General features: G+C 36.2%; 1 protein-coding gene across 2 annotated transcripts in view; it reads right to left on the bottom strand.

Annotated features, from left to right (window-relative positions):
* Window positions 1-23536, bottom strand: part of CNTN6 (contactin 6) — a 320078-nt gene that overhangs the window by 166160 nt on the left and 130382 nt on the right. Inside the window, exons 1-3 of one of the 2 annotated variants that reach the window (XM_010862022.1) lie at window positions 21822-21855; window positions 12245-12374; window positions 6053-6228 (exon numbers count right to left, since the gene is read on the bottom strand). In XM_010862022.1, the coding sequence (XP_010860324.1) occupies window positions 6053-6194 (142 nt within the window). In that variant the 5' untranslated portion in view covers window positions 6195-6228; window positions 12245-12374; window positions 21822-21855. Of the gene's footprint in view, window positions 1-6052; window positions 6229-12244; window positions 12375-21821; window positions 21856-23536 lie in introns of those variants that run through there. The other variant, XM_010862021.1, reaches the window with a different exon arrangement.

Raw genomic sequence — 23536 nt, 5'->3', positions numbered from 1 at the left:
TCTTCTACAGCCTCAATCTGGTCATCCGAAAAAGGGATTATAGCAACTTCAGAGTGTTATTGTGAGGCTCATTGAAGTTAATTTACGTAAAGAGCTTGGAACGATATCTGCTATATAATATGTATTATGCAAATGCTACCAATTTCTTTCTTTCCTTTTTTTCTTGCTCTCAAGTTTTCACCTGTCTGCTCTGTGAAGACAGGGAGTAGCTATTTCTTATCTACCATTTGATCTTTAGTCCCTAGCACAGTGCTTGATGCATATAAATAAGGTGTTTTCTGGTTGCTTGGCTGATGAATAAATAAATGGCCATTAATTTATTCAACCAGTCTAGCATCAGTCTTGTAAAACTAGGAGATTTCAGCAATAATAGAACAAACTTATTTAAAATGGTATCTGTGATTAAATATTAAATAGAGGAGGACCAAAAAGTCTATTCATAAGTAACTTTAATCCCAGTGTTTCTCTATTCATTGGTAGAGGTATATATTATGAGTCTCAAAAAAAAAAAAAAAATACAGCTCAGTGAAATCAGAGGTTTCTTTCAAAATCCTCTACCTTTTCTTTACTCAAGGATGACATTTTAAACAGCAATGACAGATGCAATGTTCTCTCACACCAATACAGAGTAATTCATTAACATACATATGAAAGGAAGAAGTCTACATTCAACCTTTACCACTAAAGTCCTTGAGAAATAAAAGAAATTCAAAGCAGCTGCATGTGCGGCTTGTATAAAGTCAAACTGGTTTGTATAGAACAGTCTTATGGACTCTGTTGGAGAGGGAAAGGGTGGGAAGATTTGGGAGAATGGCATTGAAACATGTATAATATCATGTATGAAACGAGTTGCCAGTCCAGGTTCAATTCACGATACTGGATGCTTGGGGCTGGTGCACTGGGACAACCCAGAGGGATGGTATGGGGAGGGAAGAGGGAGGAGGGTTCAGGATGGGAAACACATGTATACCTGTGGCGGACTCATTTCGATATTTGGCAAAACTAATACAATATTGTAAAGTTTAAAAAAAAAAAAAAAAGAATGCCAGGGTGATAACAGAAGCTTTTGGTGACTAGACACTCAGTGAATTTGCTTTAGGTTTGAGGTTGCTTGGAGGAAAATAGAAAAGAGCTTAAATAAGAATGTACCTGATAATTGGGAATGACAGAATCTTTGGAAGAACTGAAGGAAACTTTTGCAATTAAATAATTCAAAGCATACCCTTAATAAGTCTACAGAGATAACTAACTTGCCTGAGTAACATAGCAATTTAAAGACAGATTAGATTTAGGAGGATATTTTATAACGGAGTTTTTTGGGTTTTGTTTTTAAATATTTGGGCTGTATTCCTGCATGGTTTTGTGGTGGGATGATTCAAGTTAAGGCAACTCTAACAGGCTGGAGTCTAAAATAAACTCCAAGGGAGATTTTGAATTGCTGAACATCAGGAAAGAAGTTGGGAACACAAGCAATCAATTATGTAGACAAATTTACCTACAGAGCCTCTCCCATGGATGAGTTAGGTTCTGAAGGGTGGTTCATAGTTCATTTGTTCTGAAGGTCAAAGTGGCGGTATACGACTGCCAACTGGTGGGAAGCAGAGTTGTTGACACAATTTTATTCTGATGTATAGTTTTGCTCTTACCTATGGAAATTCATATGATTAGAGATTCTGGACCCAATTTGTCTGTCAATAAGATCAAATATCTTATATGTTTAGTGTCTGTCTTACTTCGGTTTCCTTAGAAGCAAAGGCTGACACAGAGGTTCAACTACATTGGTTTATTGAGGAAACACTTGAAGGAGAAATGGAGGGATCGGAACTGGATAGGGCACAGGAACGGGCTACGCAAAAAGGGGTCTCAGCTGTTGTCTAGCTCCAGCCCGAGCCCATGGGGAGCTCTAGGGCATGAGTTGAAGAAAAGGGGTAGCTGTGGGCATTAACAGCTGAGCTCATTGTCCAGTAAAGGGGATTTGAACTCAGCACCAATGGGATCTACCACCAGGCCTATGTGAAGGTTACTGTCCTTCAGAAATGGCTTATTATTTCAACAGTGATTATGTCAAAGGCCTATTAAATTAACAATGAAAGCCCATTTGATCTGTTTGAGCACTGTTTGAATTGAACTGAATACCTTAATACAAAAGACATGAGTTTTAGAATCTGAATTTTTATTTTTTTTAATGGAAGAATATAATTGTTTTACAATGTTGTATTGGTTTCTGCTGTAGAATCTGAACTTTTATACTAAAGTTACAACTGATTCTTTAACAATATACTTTCTAAAAAGTCCCAATCTCAGTGAGCCTCAGGCTTCTAATCTGTAAAATGGAAATGATAGAATCATCCTCTTATGGTTATTCCACAGTTCAAGAAAGGTAATATATGTCAAACACTTAAAAGCCTTGAAAACAACTGGTCTGGAGGAAGTTTTGAAATGTAAACTAGATTTTTCTATGAGTAACTGTAGCAGTTTGAAATATATGGATGTTTGGCCAATTTGGGGGAGGAAATGAAGATATCAAAAGAAGAATTAGAGTTACCATTTCCTGAGTGCTTATAATGGACCAGGGGTTTCACATCATTACTCAGTTAATTCCTGTCACTGTCCTTTGGATTCTGCTGCAATTCTCACTGTATACATTTCATAAATAGGCTTAATATTTTAAAAGGTGGCCTAATTTCCTGCTGCTGGATATTTTACAGAGATAGAATTTGAACTCAGGTCTGTTTGTAGTGAAAATTTTAGCATGTGACCACCATTGTTATGATTTTAAGAAAGGTACAAAAGCCTTTCTAGTAAATAGGCAATGTTGAAAATTTGTGAAGATAGTGATGAGAACTCAGATTAAGTAATTTATATAAGAAAGAAAGAATAAGAAAGAATTTGTACATGAAGTCTTCTGGGCTGTAAGTTATTAACACCTTTTGATTTATTTTTAAGATCTTTATGCACATTTGTTCAAAATAGACCATTCGGAGTTGCGTAATAGCAGTGACAAAGCTAGAAGTGGTATTTTTCACATTTTTAAAATAAATTTTTTACTACTTGGAATGAACAACTGATTTAAGTAAGCTGGCAAGAGTACTTATGAGATCTAGGAAAGGAAAAGGGATACTTTATAGGTGATTAAAAAGTGTTGGTTATTTTTAGGGTTGATTCAAGTCAGCAGAGATATACTCAACCAAATCTCTCCATGGAAACAACAGGAAACATTTCAGGCAAGACACTGTTATAGTTACTGGACAGAAAAGGCAGAATGATCTGATTCTTTCTTGTTTGTTTGTTTGTTTGTTTTGTTTTTTCAAGTTTAAGACTTGAAACCTAAGACCCTTTAAGTCTGCAGGAGAAAGATCAGCTAATGGATGCATAAATCAACTATTTCTGCATAAATAGTAATAGAAATGCTTTTAGGGAACAACAGTCATATACTTTCAACTCCCAAAAAAGAAAACTTTATGAAGAGACAGGAAAGTCAGCAAGAATAGAAGAACTGACTTTCCTCATTCATCCAAATGAAAGCATAAATTTTTTTTTCTGAATTTTAAATATTTCCTCTTTTTTTTTTTAGCAAATAGAAGTTACATTTTAACTTACAAAAACTTCCAGTTACACATTTTTAAAGCAGAAAAAAAAGTAAAAAAAATAATTTGGAAATTAAAAATACAAATTTTTAAGGGGGAACAAAGAGAAGGAAATATATGGCCATATAAAGCACAGTGCATTAACTTTCATCATAGGTATTCAGTTATTTTCAAGAAGGGGTAGAATCCATAACTCTGGAGAAACACCAGGTGTAGCAAATAAATATGCTCTATGGGATTCCCTTTACCAGAAAATCAAATTTATTAAATTTATTTTTATGCAATCTGACCATGTATCTCCTAGGGTCATCTTCTATTCAAGTGAAAAAAAAATTATTTTGGCAGAGTCATTCAAAGCCTGTGGAGCAATTGTTTACTTCTGTAAAATAAGTCTTCATTAATATTTGGCTCGCTATTGTTTTTCCAAGTGATGGTCTTAGCTGAAATGTAGAAATCAAGTATTGTGATTATCTTTACCAAAAGTTTCAAATGGGGCTCCCCTGGTGGTTCAAACAGTAAAGAATCCACCTGCAATGCAGGAGATCTGAGTTCGATCCCTAGGTTGGGAACAGTCACCAGCATTTGTTTATATTCCATTTAGCCCTGTAAAATTTTGCATTATCTTTTGTTTTCTGAAGACATATATATATTCAGATACACTTAGCAATGCTTGTGTATATGTATACATGTGTGTATGTGTGTATATAGAGGACCACATACATGTATGTACATGTGTGTATATTTATAATCACATGCACATTTATACACACATACTTATATACATATGTATTTATTTCTGAGTATATTTATATACATATTCAGAAACAAGGCCATTCGCAGAATGGTTGACCAAAGGGAGCTTTGTGTAGAGCTAGTTATCTTTGGAACACAAGACTTTCAATGAGAAACAGACCTAATTATTAATTTATATAATGGTGGCGGTGGTGGTAGTTTAGTTGCTAAGTTGTGTCTGACTCTTGGGACACCATGGAGTGTAGGCTGCTAGACTCCTCTGTCCATGGGATCTCCTAGGAAAGAATACTGGAGTGGGTTGCCATTTCATACTCCAAATTTATATATCTACTGATGATTAAAGTAGTTCTGTTAGGGGAAGCACACTGATTGAAACCACCCACCCTGGTCAGGCGCCATAGTAATCATTTCCATGAGTTGTTTTATGACAAGAGGTCCTGGTAAGGAACATGGGACTAATAAGCCTCCACCAACTGGAAGAGTTTGGGAAAGGTCAAAATGAGACACCACACGTCCGACCACCTCCCGGAATCCTTCTCTCTGGCATTCATCTTGGCTGAACAAGGCATGCACCACCAGGAAGGACTCTTGGGTTAGAATGATTGGCTAAAGACAACCTGGAAACTAATCCCATCACCATAAAACCTGAGACTACAAGCCATGTGACAGAGCTGTTCTGGGTTCCCTTACCCTGCTGCTCTCCGCTCGGGTGCCCTTTCCCAATAAACTCTCTTGCTTTGTCAGCACATGTGTCTCCTCTGACAGTTCATTTCCGAGTGTTAGAAGGAGCCCAGTTTCGGGCCCTAGAAGGGGTCCTCCTTCCTGCAACAGTTCTACAAGTTGGGCTTTGGATGTATATTTTGTTCTGTAGATTTCAAAATAGATACTTTTTCAAAATAACAGAAGTATAGACCTATTCATCAGGTCCCAAAGAGTAGCTTCTCACTCTTTGGTCCCTGGTACATCCTCTGAGGAGGGCGTGAGTGGGAGTCGCATGGCAGAGGGGGTATAAAGGGAAAGATGTAAGGCTTCTGCTTCATCCACATCAACAAATGTAATTACTTTCAAACAAGGCTTTCCCTGGATCCAGTATGAAACATTTCAGTCCCTGGAAACACTATATATAAACACTATAAGGAGCAGTATGTCTATTGTTCATCTGCTAATGTCCCCAAATGTCACCAAGGTAATTATTTGGATGACATTTATGTGACACAGTTGGACATTGTTACAGTTAATATAAAGTCTGCCTTTGGCAACCACTTTATTTCCACCTGCATCAAACTGTAGATGCATGATCACTTTTCCTGGGAGAAAGCTTTCCTCCCCCAAAAAACATCTTTGCTTTCTTTTATTCATGTGCCCTTCACATTAATGCCCAATGCAAAAGAAGAAGGAAAAAGGATATATATATATATATATAATCTTTATCTGAATATGTATATCTAGAACTTTCAGAGATGTTTCTAAATATAATTCACAAAATACAATAATACTGATATTTCCTGTTTTTTTTTTTTTTGGAAACAGATTCAACTATTCCCAGGAGTCTGAATTCACAAAATGCACACTGTTAAAACTTTTTACCTCTATAAATTCATATTTGCTCTCAAAAAGCATGTGATTGGCAAAGTTCGCTTTTTTCTACTATGGTTATAATAAGAATATATTTTCAGAAACACAAAGATTATAGATTTTTCCCACAAACTCACATGCAAATTGGAGCTTTGCCTTCTGACTCAGAATTGTTCCCAGAGAATTGGTGGCCAGGCACTGGTATGTGCCAATATCTTGATCTGTGCGAGGGCTGCTGATTGCCAAACTGCCTCCATCCAGCCTGTAGTGATAGCTCATGGTAAAATCAATATCTGCGCCATTGTGCTTCCACCTTCAAAGGAAAAAAAAAAATCAAATTATGCCTCCAAAATCAGAGTTGACCACTACTGATTTAAACAACATACATTTGCAATTCTTGAGACTGTTAAAATAAAACAAAACATGATTACATATGGGCACATCCTACCAGTTTCACTGAAGATTATTGTCTTTGTGAGCTCCATAATATCAATAACTAGATTATTTGAAAGATCTTCTACTCTTTACAAATTACAAACACTCACCAAAACCTGTACAGTAAGGCAACAGAACTCTTGACATAAGAAAAAAAAAGTAGACATTCAGTCAATAACCCTGGCCATCCTATTCCTTTAACAACTTTTCAAATAATATATACCATACCTGAACACCCACACTGATACTGCAAAATTGAATGTCAAAAATGATTTAGACATGAAGTCCAAGAAGAATATATTAGAATGGCACAAAGAAAGTCAGCAAAGATTTTACAATGCCAATTTGAGGTTGATAACAAAACAAAAATAACCTGACTACTTTAGAACTTGATTGTCTCTGATAGTTTCTTACTTGGAAAATTAATCATGCTGAAAATATTTCAACAGTACTTAGAAATGCCAAACTAAAATTATACCTTAACAAAACAAATGCAGTTTGAGAGGTTTTCATTTTAGGCTGCAAAAGATTTCTCGGCTTACCTAGTAGTCAACAATCTTTTAGAACATTAATTAAGTATCAGAAAATCCTAACAGTTATATTTATTTTCATAGAAGTATTAGATGATTTTGAAATTACGTTTTATCATTTTAAGATGAATGAATACCCATTTGTTATCTTTAATGGACCCACTTCCCCCAGCTTGCAACCCCTTACTTCCATCAAAATAGTCAGACATTTTGAAATCAGACTATTACACATTCAAACATATACATTTCTAGGGCACTAGCTTTGTGTAGTAATATAAACCATTTAAGAAAAGAGATATATTTTAAAACATTGAGTTAAGATAATCAGTCAGAAAAACAAGTGAATACCTCTTCCTGTGAAATAAAGACAGTTTGTAAATCTTGTTTCTTTAGGGTTTATGAGAGCTCTGCAGATTCTTCCCTTCATGCTAAGGTCATATTAAAAATAGTTTTGTGCGGGTAGCTAATTGTAAGGAAGGAATGACATTTTATAGAATTATTCCAAATGTCATTGACTTTTTTAGAATTCTGAAACATCCCATGGAAAAAGTCTAGCAAATGTCTACAGCAGTAGAAGAGAAATACAGACTAAGGGTATCTTCTACCCTGTTAAAGATGAGAAATGATGGATATCAAATCATACAGAGGACTTGAACCAACTCTGTCACTTTTAAATTACTTAGCCAATTCTTGTGCACCTCAACTTCTTTTTAATAAAAGGAAGCTGGAAGACAACAGTCAAAAATAGTACATTTCGTTTGCCTGAACTATCTACCAATTTTTTTTTTCTAGAGAAATTTATTTGGTCTCTAGTTCTCAATATTAGAAGAAAATGGAGAAAACTACTATTTTTTTAGGCCTATCTGAAGCCTTAAATATTCTCCTTGCCAGTGCTATAATGCTGTCTTTCATAATTTGTTTACAGGGCATGGTCTTTGAACCTTTGTGTTCCCTTGCTTTTTCAATGCAAAGGATATACCGCACTTAGTTTGCCAGCTTTCTTTAATTTTGAAATCAATCACTGAAATAACTGCTGTCATCATTACATGCTCCTAATTAAGCTCGGTAATTGTTTTTCAACACAAATTCAAAGTTGTTGGCTTAGCTGCAGCAAATGAATTTTTCACACTCTCCCCATAATCATTCTAATCACTATGGTACAATGATTATTAAACTGTGCATATAGATCAGGGGTTCAACTCATGGTGTGGGCTTTGTTCTAATTAATATGTTTAAATAAATTGAGAAATAGTATTAATGAATTCAAGTGATTGTCATACAAGTGTTACTGATAGAATGCCATGCCCAGGAGAATTATCTCATGATGCAAACTAGGAAATATGCTATAGAAGATTATTTTAAGCATCTGCCTTAATATCATATTAATTCCATGAAACATAATGGATTTGAACTAAAATCTTGACCTTTTCCTGGGGAACATCCTTCACTATTAAGTAGTTAAGCCCTGTGTCAAGAATATAATGTCTGGGGCTATATTTGTCTGCTAGTCTGTGATAATGTATGTGTGTGTGAGAGTGTTTTTTTCAAAACTGAGCCTTGCTTTAGAGTTACATGGAGTGCGATTTCTGGACCCATTCCTAGACACATGAAGAACTCCAAAGTTGAAATTTGTAACGTCTCTCTGGGTGATTCTAATGTGCACTAAATTTAGTTCCATTGACCTCACAGAAAGAGTCTTACGCCTAGCTTTGATATCCCTTTGTTCTGTATGCTTAGCCAAGTCATTTCTCCAAAAGTCATATCCATTGATTATAAAATTTGCACAATACAAATATCCTGCTTTGTCACAGAAAGTTGTTAAGTAGATCCAGGGAGGAAATGAATAAAAAGCAGAGTAAGGCAGAGTAACACCCTTTGTGATTTTTACTCACAGGCCTAGAGCTTCTCCAAACTTAAGAATGTCTTTGTGACTGGAATAGATTAAATCACAGAAAGGAACCTTCTCCAGTGACCAGGTTCAGAGGACACGTGCTGGAAATTCTCTCTGACATTCAAAGAACTTTTTCTGACAGAGGGTATCCTATGTAAAAATAATTTATGTGTGTGTCATTTCATTTTCCCAAATAAAATATATATTCTGAGCTCTAGAACTAAGCTCATCACCTATCTCATCACTATATCCTTGACTTATTAAGTATAAGCAATTCTACCCAAGTACTATTTTTTTTCCAAGTACTATTTTTGAGTAGCCCATTTTCCTTCCTTTAACAAAGCTGCATGGTTAGATGTTAATTTTCATGTGTTTCCTGGTCTTTAAAAGAATAGAAAGCGATCCTTTCCACTGGAAAACTTTGCCTACCATATATCTTGTCTTCACTGATATTCTGTCCGTGAAAGTATTGAATCCAACTGAAAGTGACTTTAGACAAGATTCTTTTAAACTGTTTCCAAAGTTCTGCTTTCAATGTTGCTTAGTTTCTCTTATGAGACTTCATTTTCTAAAGGGAATTTACTAAAAGGAATAAAATACACCTTAAAATCAACCACACCCTCACTTTGTGGATGAGGGATACAACGAAAGGAGAAAGACATGATTATTCCAGGGTTATATATGTAACGATAGAGCTGTGACTAGAAATGATAACTCTTGGTTCTAAGCCAATGGGTTTTTAGTACAGCTTCACACTATACCCAAGTAATTTCAAATAATGTTAAACTCCCAATCATAAAGTGTCCATCTATTTCACACACACACACACACACACAAACACTCAGACACACAATCCAAAATGAATACAGTCATGAGGATTTTTTAAAAATAAATTTTAAGTTCGAAAGGGTCATATTAAAACTAAAATTCACATTTTGTTGCTAATGTGCATTGTCCGAAATACCTCTGCCCTTTACTTTATTATCAAGAAAACTGGGATTCAGTCTGACATTTAAGCATTAAAAAATTTTTTTTTTCCTCATTATCTTTTAAAAGCATCTTGAGTATTTTATACCATGATAGTAGAAATAAGCTACACCTGGTTAAGGGGACTGGAAATAAGACGTTGATTGCCTGTCTTTAGCCTCCTTATTTACAAGCGTTACAACAGAAGCCATTTCACAACATTGAAATTTACAATCTCTTCATTCAGTGTATTTCTTCACAAGTATTATTAGCAAATTGTTTTGAGAACCACTCTATTATATCTTTCCATGTGTTATAAGTCAATAGAAATTTTTATATAAGTACATGACTAATCGATGATCTGTCTTACCTATACTTAACAATTGTTTCTGATTGTATAGGGACTTACATGTTTTTCCTCTTCTCTAATAAATTCTATCAATCTTTAGGAACAATCAAATTAGTTCTCAAAAATAAAATTGCAACTTGAAGTATTAGGTGATCTCAAAAATGTTAGTCACATTTTTGTATATTTAGCCAAGTTTTAATTTAAATAACACAGCTTTTTACTTAAGGAAACAACCATGAACTAGATGGACCAGTTTATAAACTAAGTAATCTTCATCTGCTAGATGGACTTCATTGGTTGAGGTGTTCTAAAGATAGAAAAGCCTTAATAAAGCCTAAATAATAAGACACAGTTTTCAGCTCTTTTGTTGTAAAAAATAATACTGAAGTTATTTTGACAAGAGACACAAGATAGAAAGTTGTCTTTAACCTTTTGTATTTAAGTCATTTAGCTAATTAATTAGATAATTATAAGATCACAGTAATTATATATATAAATATGGTATTTTTAATGGAACATATAAATCAGGAAAAGACAGGTTTTTTTTGTTGTTTGTTTTGTTTTTTACTAAAATGGACTGAATTTGTTGCTTTTTGTTTGTGATGATTTACAATGCAGGAGACGTAAGAATTGTAGGTTCAATCCCTATATCAGGAAGATTCCCCTGGAGGAGGGCATGGCAATCCACTCCTGTATTCTTGCCTGGAGAATCCCATGGACAGAGGAACCTGGTGGGCTACACAGTCCATGGGGTCACAAAGAGCTGGACACAATTGAAATGACTTAGCACTATGAAATGACTTAGTATGCACACACTAAAAATTAAGACTTAAAAAAATGCTTTTAAACCCTAAAGCCACAATAGTCATTTTAATATTATTCTACTTTTTCTATATTCACACTGCACATGCAATTCTTGCCAACACAATATCTTTTAGATTTACACAAGTATAATGCATATATGCATATATTTGTGAAGTCCACCCACAATGTGAATCAGATTCTGCCTCTACTGTAATATTCTAAGAACAGAAACACTGCAGACCATTCTTTCTTATTATTTCAGAGGTAATATGTGAGGAACAAATATATATATTTCTAGTTGCCCAGAATAAAAATTGCTTTTCTGCCTTAGATGGTCCATAGCTGTCTTCAACATATTTTTTCTAAAACCAATTCTTTTGGGGTGATGGAATGTATCAGTGGAATCACAGAAATTGGTCTGATGAAAAATGTTTCAATCTGGATTAATTCCTTTTAGAGAAACATGTTCATAGTCATTGTATACGGGGCAACTGAGGCAGTAACCGCATATTGTGGGGAAGGGAGTACAAAATGAATTTGTGCTTTACAATCTCTTTCAAATTGGGGAAACAAATCTTTTCCTGTCCTCTTATTTTTTTTTTCTTTCTTCCTCTATTCCTTTCTTCATTCTTTTTTCTCCCTTCCTTCCTTTTTCTTCCATTCTTTTTCAATTCTCACTGTAACATAGACCCAATCTCAAGAATAACTGCTCTAAGCAAATCTAACCAGTAAGTTATAAGAGTGGTTGCTGGAGGATGAGGGTGGGATAATTATCACTTGGCAAGTGGCATGAGGGGATACTTTAGGGTACCAAAAATGTCTACCTTCATTTGAGTGGTGGACACACAGCTGAATGTGCTGTGCTGTGCTTAGTCGCTCAGTCCTGTACGACTCTTTGCGACCCCATGGACTGCAGCCTGCTAGGCTCCTCTGTCCACGGGAATTCTCCAGGCAAGAATACTGGAGTGGGTTGCCATGCCGTTCTCCAACACAGCTGTGTACCTATGTAAAAATTCGTTGAGCTGTACACTTCAAATTAGGTCATTTTATGGTGTGTATGGGCTTTGGTGACAGCTCAGTGGTAAAGAATCCACCTACCAATGCAAGAGACATGGGTTTAACCCCTGGGTCAGGAAGATCCCTTGGATTAGGAAATGGCAACCCACTCCATTATCCTTGCCTGGTAAATCCAAGGACAGAGGAGCCTGGTAGACTACTACAGAGGAGTCCATGGATTTGCAAAGAGTTGGACACAACTTAGCCACTAAGTAACAACAACAATAAATTGTGTGTATACTTTACCCTGAACACAAAGGAAAAAAAACCAGCATGGTGCTCAGAAGTAGAAATTTACCTATAATGGGGTAATGGGTAACCATTAGCAGCACAATTCAGGATTATTTCAGATTTTGACAAATCCAAAGGAAAAATAGCATCTTGTGGTTCTTGGGTAAAAATAGGAGGGCTCAAGCCACCATCACCTGGAAAAAGAAAAGAAAAATTACACCATGTGGAAAATACTTGACCCTGTTTTGAATGCAAACAGTATTAGACATCAAATAAATAGATATTTTTAAAACTATTTCATCTTGAAACAATCTCAAACATATGAAAAGTTTCAAGAATGGTACAAAGAATTTTCGTCCTATACCATTTAAAGAGTAGCTTTGCAAGCATGCCACATTATCGTAAATGAATTAGTGTCTATTTTTTTGTAAAGGACACAATAAAATGATCAAAATCAAGGAATTGACATTGTTTCAATGCTAGCATCTGTCAGTCCCCTTTCTCTGTTTTTCTTGATAAAATCCTTTATAGCAAAAAGATCCAGCAGAGAATCATAGATTTCATTTATTGTTTTCTCTTTTTAGTGTCCTTGAAGGTATTAATTGAACACTTTCTGTTTTCACTTGATTTTCCTCACCTGGTAACTTCAAAAATTACAAGGCACTGATTTGGTTAGGTTTCACTCAATTTAGGCTTGTCTAAGGGACAACAGGATCAGGGTCCTTGTAGGAGCTGTATGCTGAAAATATGGGTAATAAAAAGGGTCTATAAAGATTTTTTTGTTTGTTTGTTTAAAGATAATTAAAGCACTGTAAAAACTGGCTCTTATTTTTAAAAATTATCACCATGAAAACAAAACACTCCCCACCATCCAGAGTATATTGATCACATTGTCTTGCCCTCCTGTCCCTCCATTCCCCTCCCACAAAGGGTGTTTCCCTGTGTCTGCTGTTTAATTATGATTAGATTCAGGAATGTTGTGTGCTTCAGATAGCATCCTATCAGATAGTCCAGGACTTCTGCTTCTCTCATTTCTGCTGAAGTTAACTTTGATCACTGGTTAAGGTACTGCCTGCGAAACCTTGCCACTATGAAATTACCTCCCCCTCCCCTTATAATTAGTAAGCATTTTGTGGTTACAGACTTTGAGACAATGTAAATATACTGTTCCTTATTGAGAATTTAATTTTTATTTATATATTTCTATCAGTATGATCTACTCTTTCAGTGTGAATCCATAGCTTCTTATTTTATTAAATAAGGAATTTTTTATTAAATAAAGGAAGTTATTTATTATTACAGAAAGGAAGTTATAGTTCATGACTATTGGATGCCCAAAGTTTCACTGATTTGGCCAGCAGGAGCCTATTCAAGCTGGTTTCTTCATCTTTTTGACATGTGCCTGTTATTCTTTGTTCTCTTCCTTACTTTCTGGTATAAGAAAGTGTTTCAGAATCATCTTACAGTTTTCCTGTTCCAGCCATCAAAGTGGTCTTTTTTTCTAAGAAAATTTCATTTTTTTTAAATTAGAGAATGATATTGAGAAGCCGTGATCTGGATGCTAAGTGTACTCATTGAGGTGTTTTTGCTCTGAGGACCTTTCAATATGTGCATGTGTGTGTGTGTGTTTGTGTGTAGGTTTTATATATTATATGTATATGAATGCATGTAAGTATATATATGTATAATTTTACATACATGAATTGTTGTTGTTTAGTTGCTAAGTCATGCCAGACTCTTTTGCAACCCCATGGACTGTAGCCTGCCAGGCTCCTCTGTCCATGGATTTCCCAGGCAAGAATACTGGAGTGGGCTTGGGTTGCCGTGTCCTTCACCAGGGGATCTTCCCAGCCCAGAGATCAAACCTATGTTTATTGCATTGATAGGTGGATGCTTAACCGCTGAGCCACCACTGCTGCCCCCAGGGAAGCCCATACACATGCACATATATACACACAGATGGATAGATGGATAGAAGCATGTGTGTATGTATTTAGAGTCCACACCAGAATCTTGTGGTAATTCATAGAGGGTTTGTTCTAGGTTTGTTTTTTTTCTGTCTATATTTTTAACTTCCTATTCCAGCCATGAGAACCCTGGTTTCCACTATTCTCAATGTATTTATGCATTTGTTCAATCTCTCTATATGTAACAACTGCCCGTTACTGTCACCATCTTCTCCCCTTTATGGAGCTCCTCCTCATCCTTTACAGATTGTGATACCTGCTGCAAGTTTTACTCCCATACCTGCCCTGACACCACTTGTTGAGTTGTCTCTTGCCTCCTTTACCTCACTCAGGTTCTGACCCCGTTCAGGGTCTCTTTCCTGTGTAGATGCTCTGTTTCATTACACTTGACCTCTGACACTGTGCGCATGGTCATATTCCAAAGTGGATAACTTTCACATCCTTGTGTAGGATCTAACACCTCACACTGGAATGTTCTTTCGTTGTGGGGATTCAGTCCTTACTTTGCTTGACTCCAATACCAGATTGCAGGTTTCTACTTTTACCACCCCATCTTGGCAATGGGACCCTCTTCAGGCTTCCCAGACTCTGATATTTACTGTTAGACCAGCCCACTAAGGGTGTGCCCTTTTCACCTTACTTGGGCTCTGCCACTCCACAGGGCCACTCCTGCCCTATCCCTTTGCCCTGCATGCATGTCTATCTCACTCCTCTCAGTATCTAACATGTGGGCTGCTATTGTGCTCATCATCCACATTCATGTGGACGCTCGCATTACCTATCTCCACTTTAGGACATTTGAACTGAATTGATAAGAAAGAAAAGTATGTGGGAAAGGGAGAGGAAGAGTTCAGTATTCATGGTTTAAGAGAAAGTCTGTGTTTTTTTTAATGTCCAAATGAACACATAAAGCAAAAACATCATCATATTAAGATTTAATTTAAGGGCATCCAGTCCAGAACTCTACTAGTTGTACTTGAGGGTCATGTAGGAGCATGCTCATTTCCTCTGATACCTACTGCAGCTCGCGATAATCTCAAATTTGGTAGATATTTTAAAGACCATTCAGGCCAGACTTCTTGGTTTGGAAAGATAATAGAACTAATGGTTTATATAATGTGCCCTTAAATCAAATGGGCTTTAGTGGATTTGCAAAATTTGCAGTATCTTCATTGATAAAATAGAATATGTATATCAAATGGTTATTTTGAGATGTGATGACATGATACTTATAAAGTTTATCACATTGTGCCTGGTACAAGTGAATAATAGTCATCAGACTAAGAAAATTACCATCATTATTGTCATCATCATCCATATTATTATTGCACACAAGAAAACTAAAACCCAGGAAGTTGAATCATCTTTTCCAAATTCATCATCAGCTTTGAGAGATAGAAAGAAATCAAACTTAGGCATCTTGATTCTCTCCTCACTTTTTTCACCATTCACTTAGATCCATATCTTTCTTCCAAAATATTTGCGCCTAGGTATAATAAATTAAATCTGTAACTTTATCTTAAATTTGTAATTTTATTATATTCCATTATTTACCTAAAATAGCAGACAAATGGGGGTTTTCATTCCAGCCTAGTTAGTTCCTGTCCTATGAAAGTCACTCAGTCCTGCCTGACTTCTTTGCAATCCCATGGACTGTAGCTTTCCAGGCTACTCTGTTTATGGAATTCTCCAGGCCAGAATACTGGAGTGGGTAGCCATTGTCTTCTTCAGGGAATCTTCCCAACCCAGGGACTGAACCCAGGTCTCCCACATTGCAGGTGGATTCTTTACTGTCTGATCCACCAGGGAAATGCTAGTTAGTTACTAACTATATAATGCTGGATAAGTTACTTAACTCTGAACTGCAAAGTAGTAATACTAAGTCTTCATTGTTGTGTTACTATAAAAGTTGATTGGGAAAGAGTGAGTTAAAACAGACTTTTCTTATTCTAGTGCTTAATGAAATGAGCAAGGAATTATAAAAATGAGTAAATAACAAACAGAAATCAGCAAGGTCTGGGCCACAATACTTGTTAACTCATCTTATGACCCTTAAAGTGAGATTTCTGCTCTGAACCATCCTCTTTCTACAGTAGGAGAAATACTAGGAAAACAGTTTGATTCAGGAGGATTTGGGGATTAGATCTTTACTAATGATATTGTTGTTCCTACTACCAATTTTAGTTAAAGTTTGTGGAATTATAAAGTGGTAGTTTCTTGCCTTTCACACTGTGCGTCATTTGCTTGTACTAGGATAATGATGTCTGAACAACTTGAAGCTGAAGATCACCTCTAATGTGGGCTATAAAATAATGGGCAATGCACAATGCACATGCAAGGAAACTGGCTTAAGTCCCTTATTGGATTACCTAGAATTGGCCATAAACCCTTGCTGAACATTCTGCTAGTATAAGCCACCAGAGAGAAGCAGGCTATTAGCACCCAGCATTGAGGGATTTGATGCATACTGGGAAAGGCAAGCAGCCACCCGAGCTTCAATGGGCCAAATATTTGATCACATAATGCTTTCTATCGAAAGATTGATGATCAACAGGAGAAATTGTGAAATAAAAATTCACATTTCATGGCAAGACAAAACAATTTAAGAATTTTTTTTCTCTCTCTCCCCTTTGGCCTCCTCTCTCTCCTGCTAGTGCACTGTGTATCTGCATTAGCATTGAGCAAAACTCCTCCATCAGCAGAAATACCTGCTGAACCATAAAGAGCAATGTTCTCCCAGCACCCACAAGACAGCTGCTTAAAGGTAACATTCGTTCTTGATCTTGTAAGGGGCCACATGACCCACCAAAATGATGCTTAGATGCGGGTTATGTAAGCTGTCAATAATGCAGCGTTTGATGAGCAGCTTTCAGTCTCAAAAAGCTTGTACAACTCTACCTTGACTTCTAGTGGCAGAACAGTTCTCACAGCCTTCTGAGGTGGTCTTCCCAGGTTATAATCCTCAACTTAGGCTCAAATAAATTCCTTTTTTTTTTTTTTGGTTTGAAGTATCAACAAGAAAAGGGATAATTTCCAATGCCATTGACTTATAAATAATCAAAATAAACAAAGAAATGATAGGAAAAAAATATGTGGAATAAGAAGGGCTTGTCCAGGCTCAGAGAGGCAAAAGGATTTTCAACTTCTTAATCTTTTCCCCAACTGTTGTGAGATTTAGGGTGAAGCAACAAAATTCTGAGAATTCTCTTAACAACCTCAAATTCTGGAGATAAGTAGATTTATATAGACATGCATTGTTATTATTTAGTCGATGGGTCTTGTCCAACTCTGTGTGACCCCATGAACTGTAGCCTGCCAGGCTTCTCTCTCTATGGGATTTCCCAGGCAAGAATACTGGAGTGGGTTGCCATTTCCTTCTTTAGGGATCTTCATCCCGAGATTGAATTCATATCTACTGCAATGGGACGTAGATTTTTTTTTACCACTGAGCTACCAGGGAAACCCATGTACATGCATAGGGCATTTTAATTTTTTTCTCTTCTGTTTGAAGGGCTCCTTTCTCCAGCCCTTTACTCCAGAGCTCCTGGAGAAAAAAAGAGTGAAGCAGAGAAGCATGAATAGTAAAGCTGACTCTATCTCAAAAGCCAATAGCTTCATGCCTATATACTCACTTTGTAAAATCTCTGAAACCCAACTGAAAAATGATGCATTTCTCCAATCAAGTCCATCTATGACTCTTCCACCAATAATCTTGCTAGAAACCATTAAAGATAATCTTAAAATAGAGAGAAGCACCCACATGGTTTAATAAAGGCTGAACTTCCCACAATATTCCCTCGAGGTACAAAGTATGAGTACTCATGATATGTGGGTATCTGGCCTCCAAAATGGAACTCAGAGGAAGAAAACAAACAGGTCCCTAATATGTTGAGAAGAAAGTTAAAAAAAAATCCCTCTGTGTAAGGAATAAATGAATGGTCAGTACATAGTTCTTCAAGTATGAGCATATGAAAATAAATGGAATAGTAAGTAGGAAAATACATTGCAACAATAAAAGTCAAACATACAGCATGCCAAAGATAGACAATATATCCAATGTAGCAGAAAATATAACTCAAGATTCAAGGGGTCGCAAAGAGTCGGACACGACTGAGTGACTGAACTGAACTGACTGAGCCTTAGGAAATTTCTCAAAATTGTTTCATGCTGTAGAGTAAGAACATGAATTCAAAAAGCATAACTCAATGTCAAGATGAAAAAAGAAACTATAGAATCAGATAAATTAGGATGTAACTTATACATAAAAGATCCAACCCAAACAGCATTATTAAAGAATGAATAAACCAACTAAGATGGGCAAACAAACAAACAAACAGATACCTCCTAAAAGTCAAATTACTGACAAAAAGAAGATTAGAGATAACTGTAATGAAAAAACACAGATAAAACAATTGAAGAGAAGGTAACATATAAAAAAGATAGATAAGATCTAACATAAAGAATCTTGATGTCACTGAGAAATACAATCAAACAAATCTTTTGAAAGCTACCAAGAAAATTCCAAATAGAAAAAATATACCAAATTCCAGAGACATTTTGGAGAGAACACTTTACACCAAAGCATGTGTTAGCTGCATGTGTTAGTAAAGTGACTTATCTTCAAACTTAAAGTCTTTTCAAGAACACCATGCTGAAAAACAAAATTACTTAAAAGAGTGAAAGAGAAAATCATATTAATCTCAGATTTTGTAACAGTATAGCATTCTATGCCAGAAGACAGTGAGGGAAAAGCTACAGTATTCTGAATAAAAGAGTGACATGACTATTATCATCCACTGACATATCTTTCAAATCTAATGGCATTCAACACACTTTACCATCAAAAAAGAAACAAATACACAAAAACCCTGGGAATATAACATAAATGACTACTTTTGACGAAATTACTTAATAATGAATTTCATCCAACTAAAAATAAACCAATATACAGATATCAAGAGTGGAGGCAGAATAGTATGCACATTGAGTATGTTCAAATATTAAACTACTTAAGAAACATGTTGGTTTTAGTTATAGAACAGAATATGAATGCCATAAACTTGGATAATATTAAAATAACAGTATAAATAGAAAAAGAGGGATGGGTAAAGGAATATGGTCTGAAGTGTGTGAGTGATAATATCATCTTCTTTCATAATTTCAAAATTAGAGAACATATGTGTGTATGTATATATATATATATTTTTTAATACATAAGCATTTTGATCTCAGTATTATTCAGTGTGTCTTTTATCTTTGCAGGAAAGTTTTAGGGGAAAAAAGTGTATCTATGTTGTTTCAAACAGTTTATTGAATATTCAAAATTCTCATTTTTTCTTTCTTTTATTTTTACTTTTATTGGACTAAACAAAAATTGGGTATGGTACATGTGTACTCAGTTGTGTCTTATTCTTTGTGACCCCATGGACTGTAGCCCACCAGGCTCCTCTGTCCATGGAATTTTCCAGGAAAGAATACTGGAGTGGGTAGCCATTTCCTGTTCAGCGTATCTTCTTACCATCTGAGCCACCACTATCCTTATGTCAAAGTAATACCTATGGCATGGTCCCCTTTTATAAAAATAGCTTTTGTTTCTGCACATATATCTCTCTACACATTAATCTACATTCTCTGTATTTACATGCCTAGAAAAACAGCTGCAATTTCAACAAATTTTCATACTTTATTTTGGGGAAAGTTTTTTTTTTTAAGGGGAAAGATTTTATTTTCCTTAATATTTTATAATTTGAATGTTTAAAATAAGCATGTATTTATGTTTAAAAAATTTTTTTAAATGAAAGAAGGATACTAGAAGCAAATATATTGAGATTGGTAATCTGGTTTTTGATGGTACAGTATGACTCTTTCTGTTTAATCCTGTGTGTGCTTAGTTGCTCAGTCATGTCCAACTTTTTGTGACCCCATGGATGGTAGCCTGTCATGTTCCTCTGTCCACAGGGATTCTCCAGACAAGAATACTAGAGTGGGCTGCCATGCCCTCCTCCACGGGATCTTCCTAACCCAGGGATCATACCCTGGTCTCCCAAATTGTAGGCAGATTCTTTACCAACTGAGCCACCAGGGATGCCCAAGAATAGTGGAGTGGGTAGCCTATCCCTTCTCCAGGAGATCTTCCAGGCCCAGGAATCAAACCAGGGTCTCCTGCATTGCAGGCAGATTCTTTTAACAGCTGAACTACCAGGGAAGCCCTATTTTATTCTAGATCTTTAGAATTTAAAAATTTTCAGCCACTTTCCTTTCCCCACAAAAAATATTTTGCCATGCACAAAATAGGTAGACAACAAGTGTTAACTTATCTTCCTTTACCTTCACTCAGAGAAAAGCTCTGTTCTATCTTCATTTAATCTATATTAGGGGGATATCTTGACTTAATAATATTTTGTATTTTGGAGAGTAATTTGTAGTTTTCCAAGGACTATTACATATTCCAAGTAACAAATTACATTTCCGTGATACCTTTTGTGAGGCATTCATTTACATTCTTATTTGACATTTTTTTTTAACTTTACAATATTGTATTGGTTTTGCTATATATCAAAATGAATCTGGCACAGGTATACATGTGTTCCCCATCCTGAACCCTTCTCCCTCCTCCCTCCCCATACCATCCCTCTGGGTCGTCCCAGTGCACCAGCCCCAAGCATCCAGTATCATGCATTGAACCTGGACTGGCGACTCGTTTCATATATGATATTATACATGTTTCAATGCCATTCTCCCAAGTCATCCCACCCTCTCCCTCTCCCACAGAGTCCAAACATTTTCTAACAAACTTTAGTTCATTTTGAAAGACACAAAAGCCTGGTCTTGGTGAATTATCATCAGTCTTTTTTTTTATTTTTAAGAACTTGAATTGATACCAGTAAAAAGTTTAGCATTTGTCAACTAGTTGTTCAGTTGCCTTTGGTAAATCACTAGATTTTTTTCATATTGCATTGAAATAATAAAATAATAGTGGACTTTTGTTGTTTTGCTTACATGCTCAGAAAGGAAGGACACTGTGAGCTTTCTATACAAGAAGAGCTGAAAACATGTGACAATATGGTATCAAAAGCAAGATATCAAACTCCTTTTTCTTTAAAAATGCACTGGAGGTTAGGAAAAGTTGGTATTTTGAGCAATAAGTGATAAAATAACCTGCTGTTGTAAAATTACCTATAATACTATAAGAAATGTTTTACTACTTGTTAATAAAGCAAGAACTTTGCAATAGATGAACACTGAAAAATAAATACTTTTAAGTATCAACTAAAAGTAAATTATAAAATGTTACTGAAAAATCCTTGTAGGATTCTGCCCCATTTTTATTCCTCTTTTATCTTCTGTGGAGTTAAAAAATAAAAAAGTTAATCCTATGATCTGGCTCCAATACTGAATCAAACTACTGAAGTCTAAAGTTCATTGTCACCCTCCCTGAATTTAGAAACTTTTGATTATATCTAGGACAGTCACATCTTGTCATTTCTGAGCAGTCCATGACCATCTTTGTGGAGAAGAAGCTTTTAACTGATAGGAATAGGCCCTTCATTTAATTCACCCCATTCTCCTGGCTATGAATGACTAGACCAAAGGTGAATATGTCCTGCTGGGCTGTGGTACTTCTCTCTCTTAGGAATTGGGAAATAAAATGAAGAGATTTATAGTTTCTGATTGTTACTTGAATGGAGAGGAGGTTGTTCAGGATTATTAGTTTCCATCTTCCATAAAACTCGTTAAGAGTTAAAAGAATACTAGTCTATACAGTGACAAAGATTGAGACAGGCAGACAAATGGGCAGGCAGATGGTAGAATGATGGAGAAAATAAATAAATGAGTACAGAGTTACTTTATTCCCCAAGCTTATTGATCCTTTGTTGAGGGATCTGCCTCTGTGTTCTATCAGCAAACTGTACAGTTTCTGTTTTTTGCAATGGACAAAATGTTGGGAAAGACAGATTCAAATAAACAATGTTTATGACCAGTGTTCTATTGCTTTTCTTCTCTCCAGAACTTCCAAAGGGCAGATAACCTGGGCAGGCAACCATTTGTTTACAGGAGTAGTTATTAGGGGCAACTTTAAGCATATGAGAAGACCTGTCTTTAAGAGATCACAAAACTAAAAGGTGTATTTTCCTTGAATTTACTTGAATTTCATTTTGAGGACTTGGGAAAATTTCAGGATTCACAGAGGGCTAAGACCTGAACACTCTAAGATCATGTCCAGATAGAAAGTTTCTGGGATCTCTCTTTGTGCTATAATCCCAACTCTACAAATAGATTTCCTCACCCAGGTTCCTGGCACCCTCAAAATGTCTTCTACTACAAAAGCTCAGTTTTTGAAATAATGTTCCAATTCCATAGAAACAGAACAAAACAAAACAAAAAAGGAGATTTCCTGATGGCTAAATGGTCAAGAATCTGCCTGCCAATGCGGGAGACAGGGGTTCGATCCCTGGTCCAGGTCGCATGAGGTGGCCAAAGTACTGGAGTTTCAGCTTCAGCATCATTCCTTCCAAAGAAATCCCAGGGCTGATCTCCTTCAGAATGGACTGGTTGGATCTCCTTGCAGTCCAAGGGACTCTCAAGAGTCTTCTCCAACACCACAGTTTAAAAGCATCAATTCTTCGGCACTCAGCCTTCTTCACAGTCCAACTCTCACAGCCATACATGACCACAGGAAAAACCATAGCCTTGACTAGATGGACCTTTGTTGGCAAAGTAATGTTTCTGCTTTTGAATATGCTATCTAGGTTGGTCATAACTTTCCTTCCAAGGAGTAAGCGTCTTTTAATTTCATGGCTGCAGTCGCCATCTGCAGTGATTTTGGAGCCCCCAAAAATAAAGTCTGACACTGTTTCCACTGTTTCCCCATCTATTTGCCATGAAGTGATGGGACCGGATGCCATGATCTTCGTTTTCTGAATGTTGAGCTTTAAGCCAACTTTTTCACTTTCCACTTTCACTTTGATCAAGAGGCTTTTTAGTTCCTCTTCACTTTCTGCCATTAGGGTGGTGTCATCTGCATATCTGAGGTTATTGATATTTCTCCCAGCAATCTTGATTCCAGCTTGGGTTTCTTCCAGTCCAGCGTTTCTCATGATGTACTCTGCATATAAGTTAAAAAAGCAGGGTGCCAATATACAGCCTTGACGTACTCCTTTTCCTATTTGGAACCAGTCTGTTGTTCCATGTCCAGTTCTAACTGTTGCTTCCTGACCTGCATACAGATTTCTCAAGAGGCAGGTCAAGTGGTCTGGTGTTCCCAACTCTTTCAGAATTTTCCACAGTTGATTGTGATCCACACAGTCAAAGGCTTTGGCATAGTCAATAAAGCAGAAATAGATGTTTTTCTGGAACTCGCTTGCTTTTTCCATGATCCAGTGGATGTTGGC

The sequence above is a fragment of the Bison bison genome, unplaced genomic scaffold (assembly GCF_000754665.1).
Source record: "Bison bison bison isolate TAMUID 2011002044 unplaced genomic scaffold, Bison_UMD1.0 scf7180017864474, whole genome shotgun sequence".
Classification (NCBI taxonomy): Eukaryota; Metazoa; Chordata; class Mammalia; order Artiodactyla; family Bovidae; genus Bison; species Bison bison.
The sequence above is the reverse complement of the archived record's forward strand: the minus strand, read 5'-3'. Positions and strand labels throughout refer to the sequence as shown.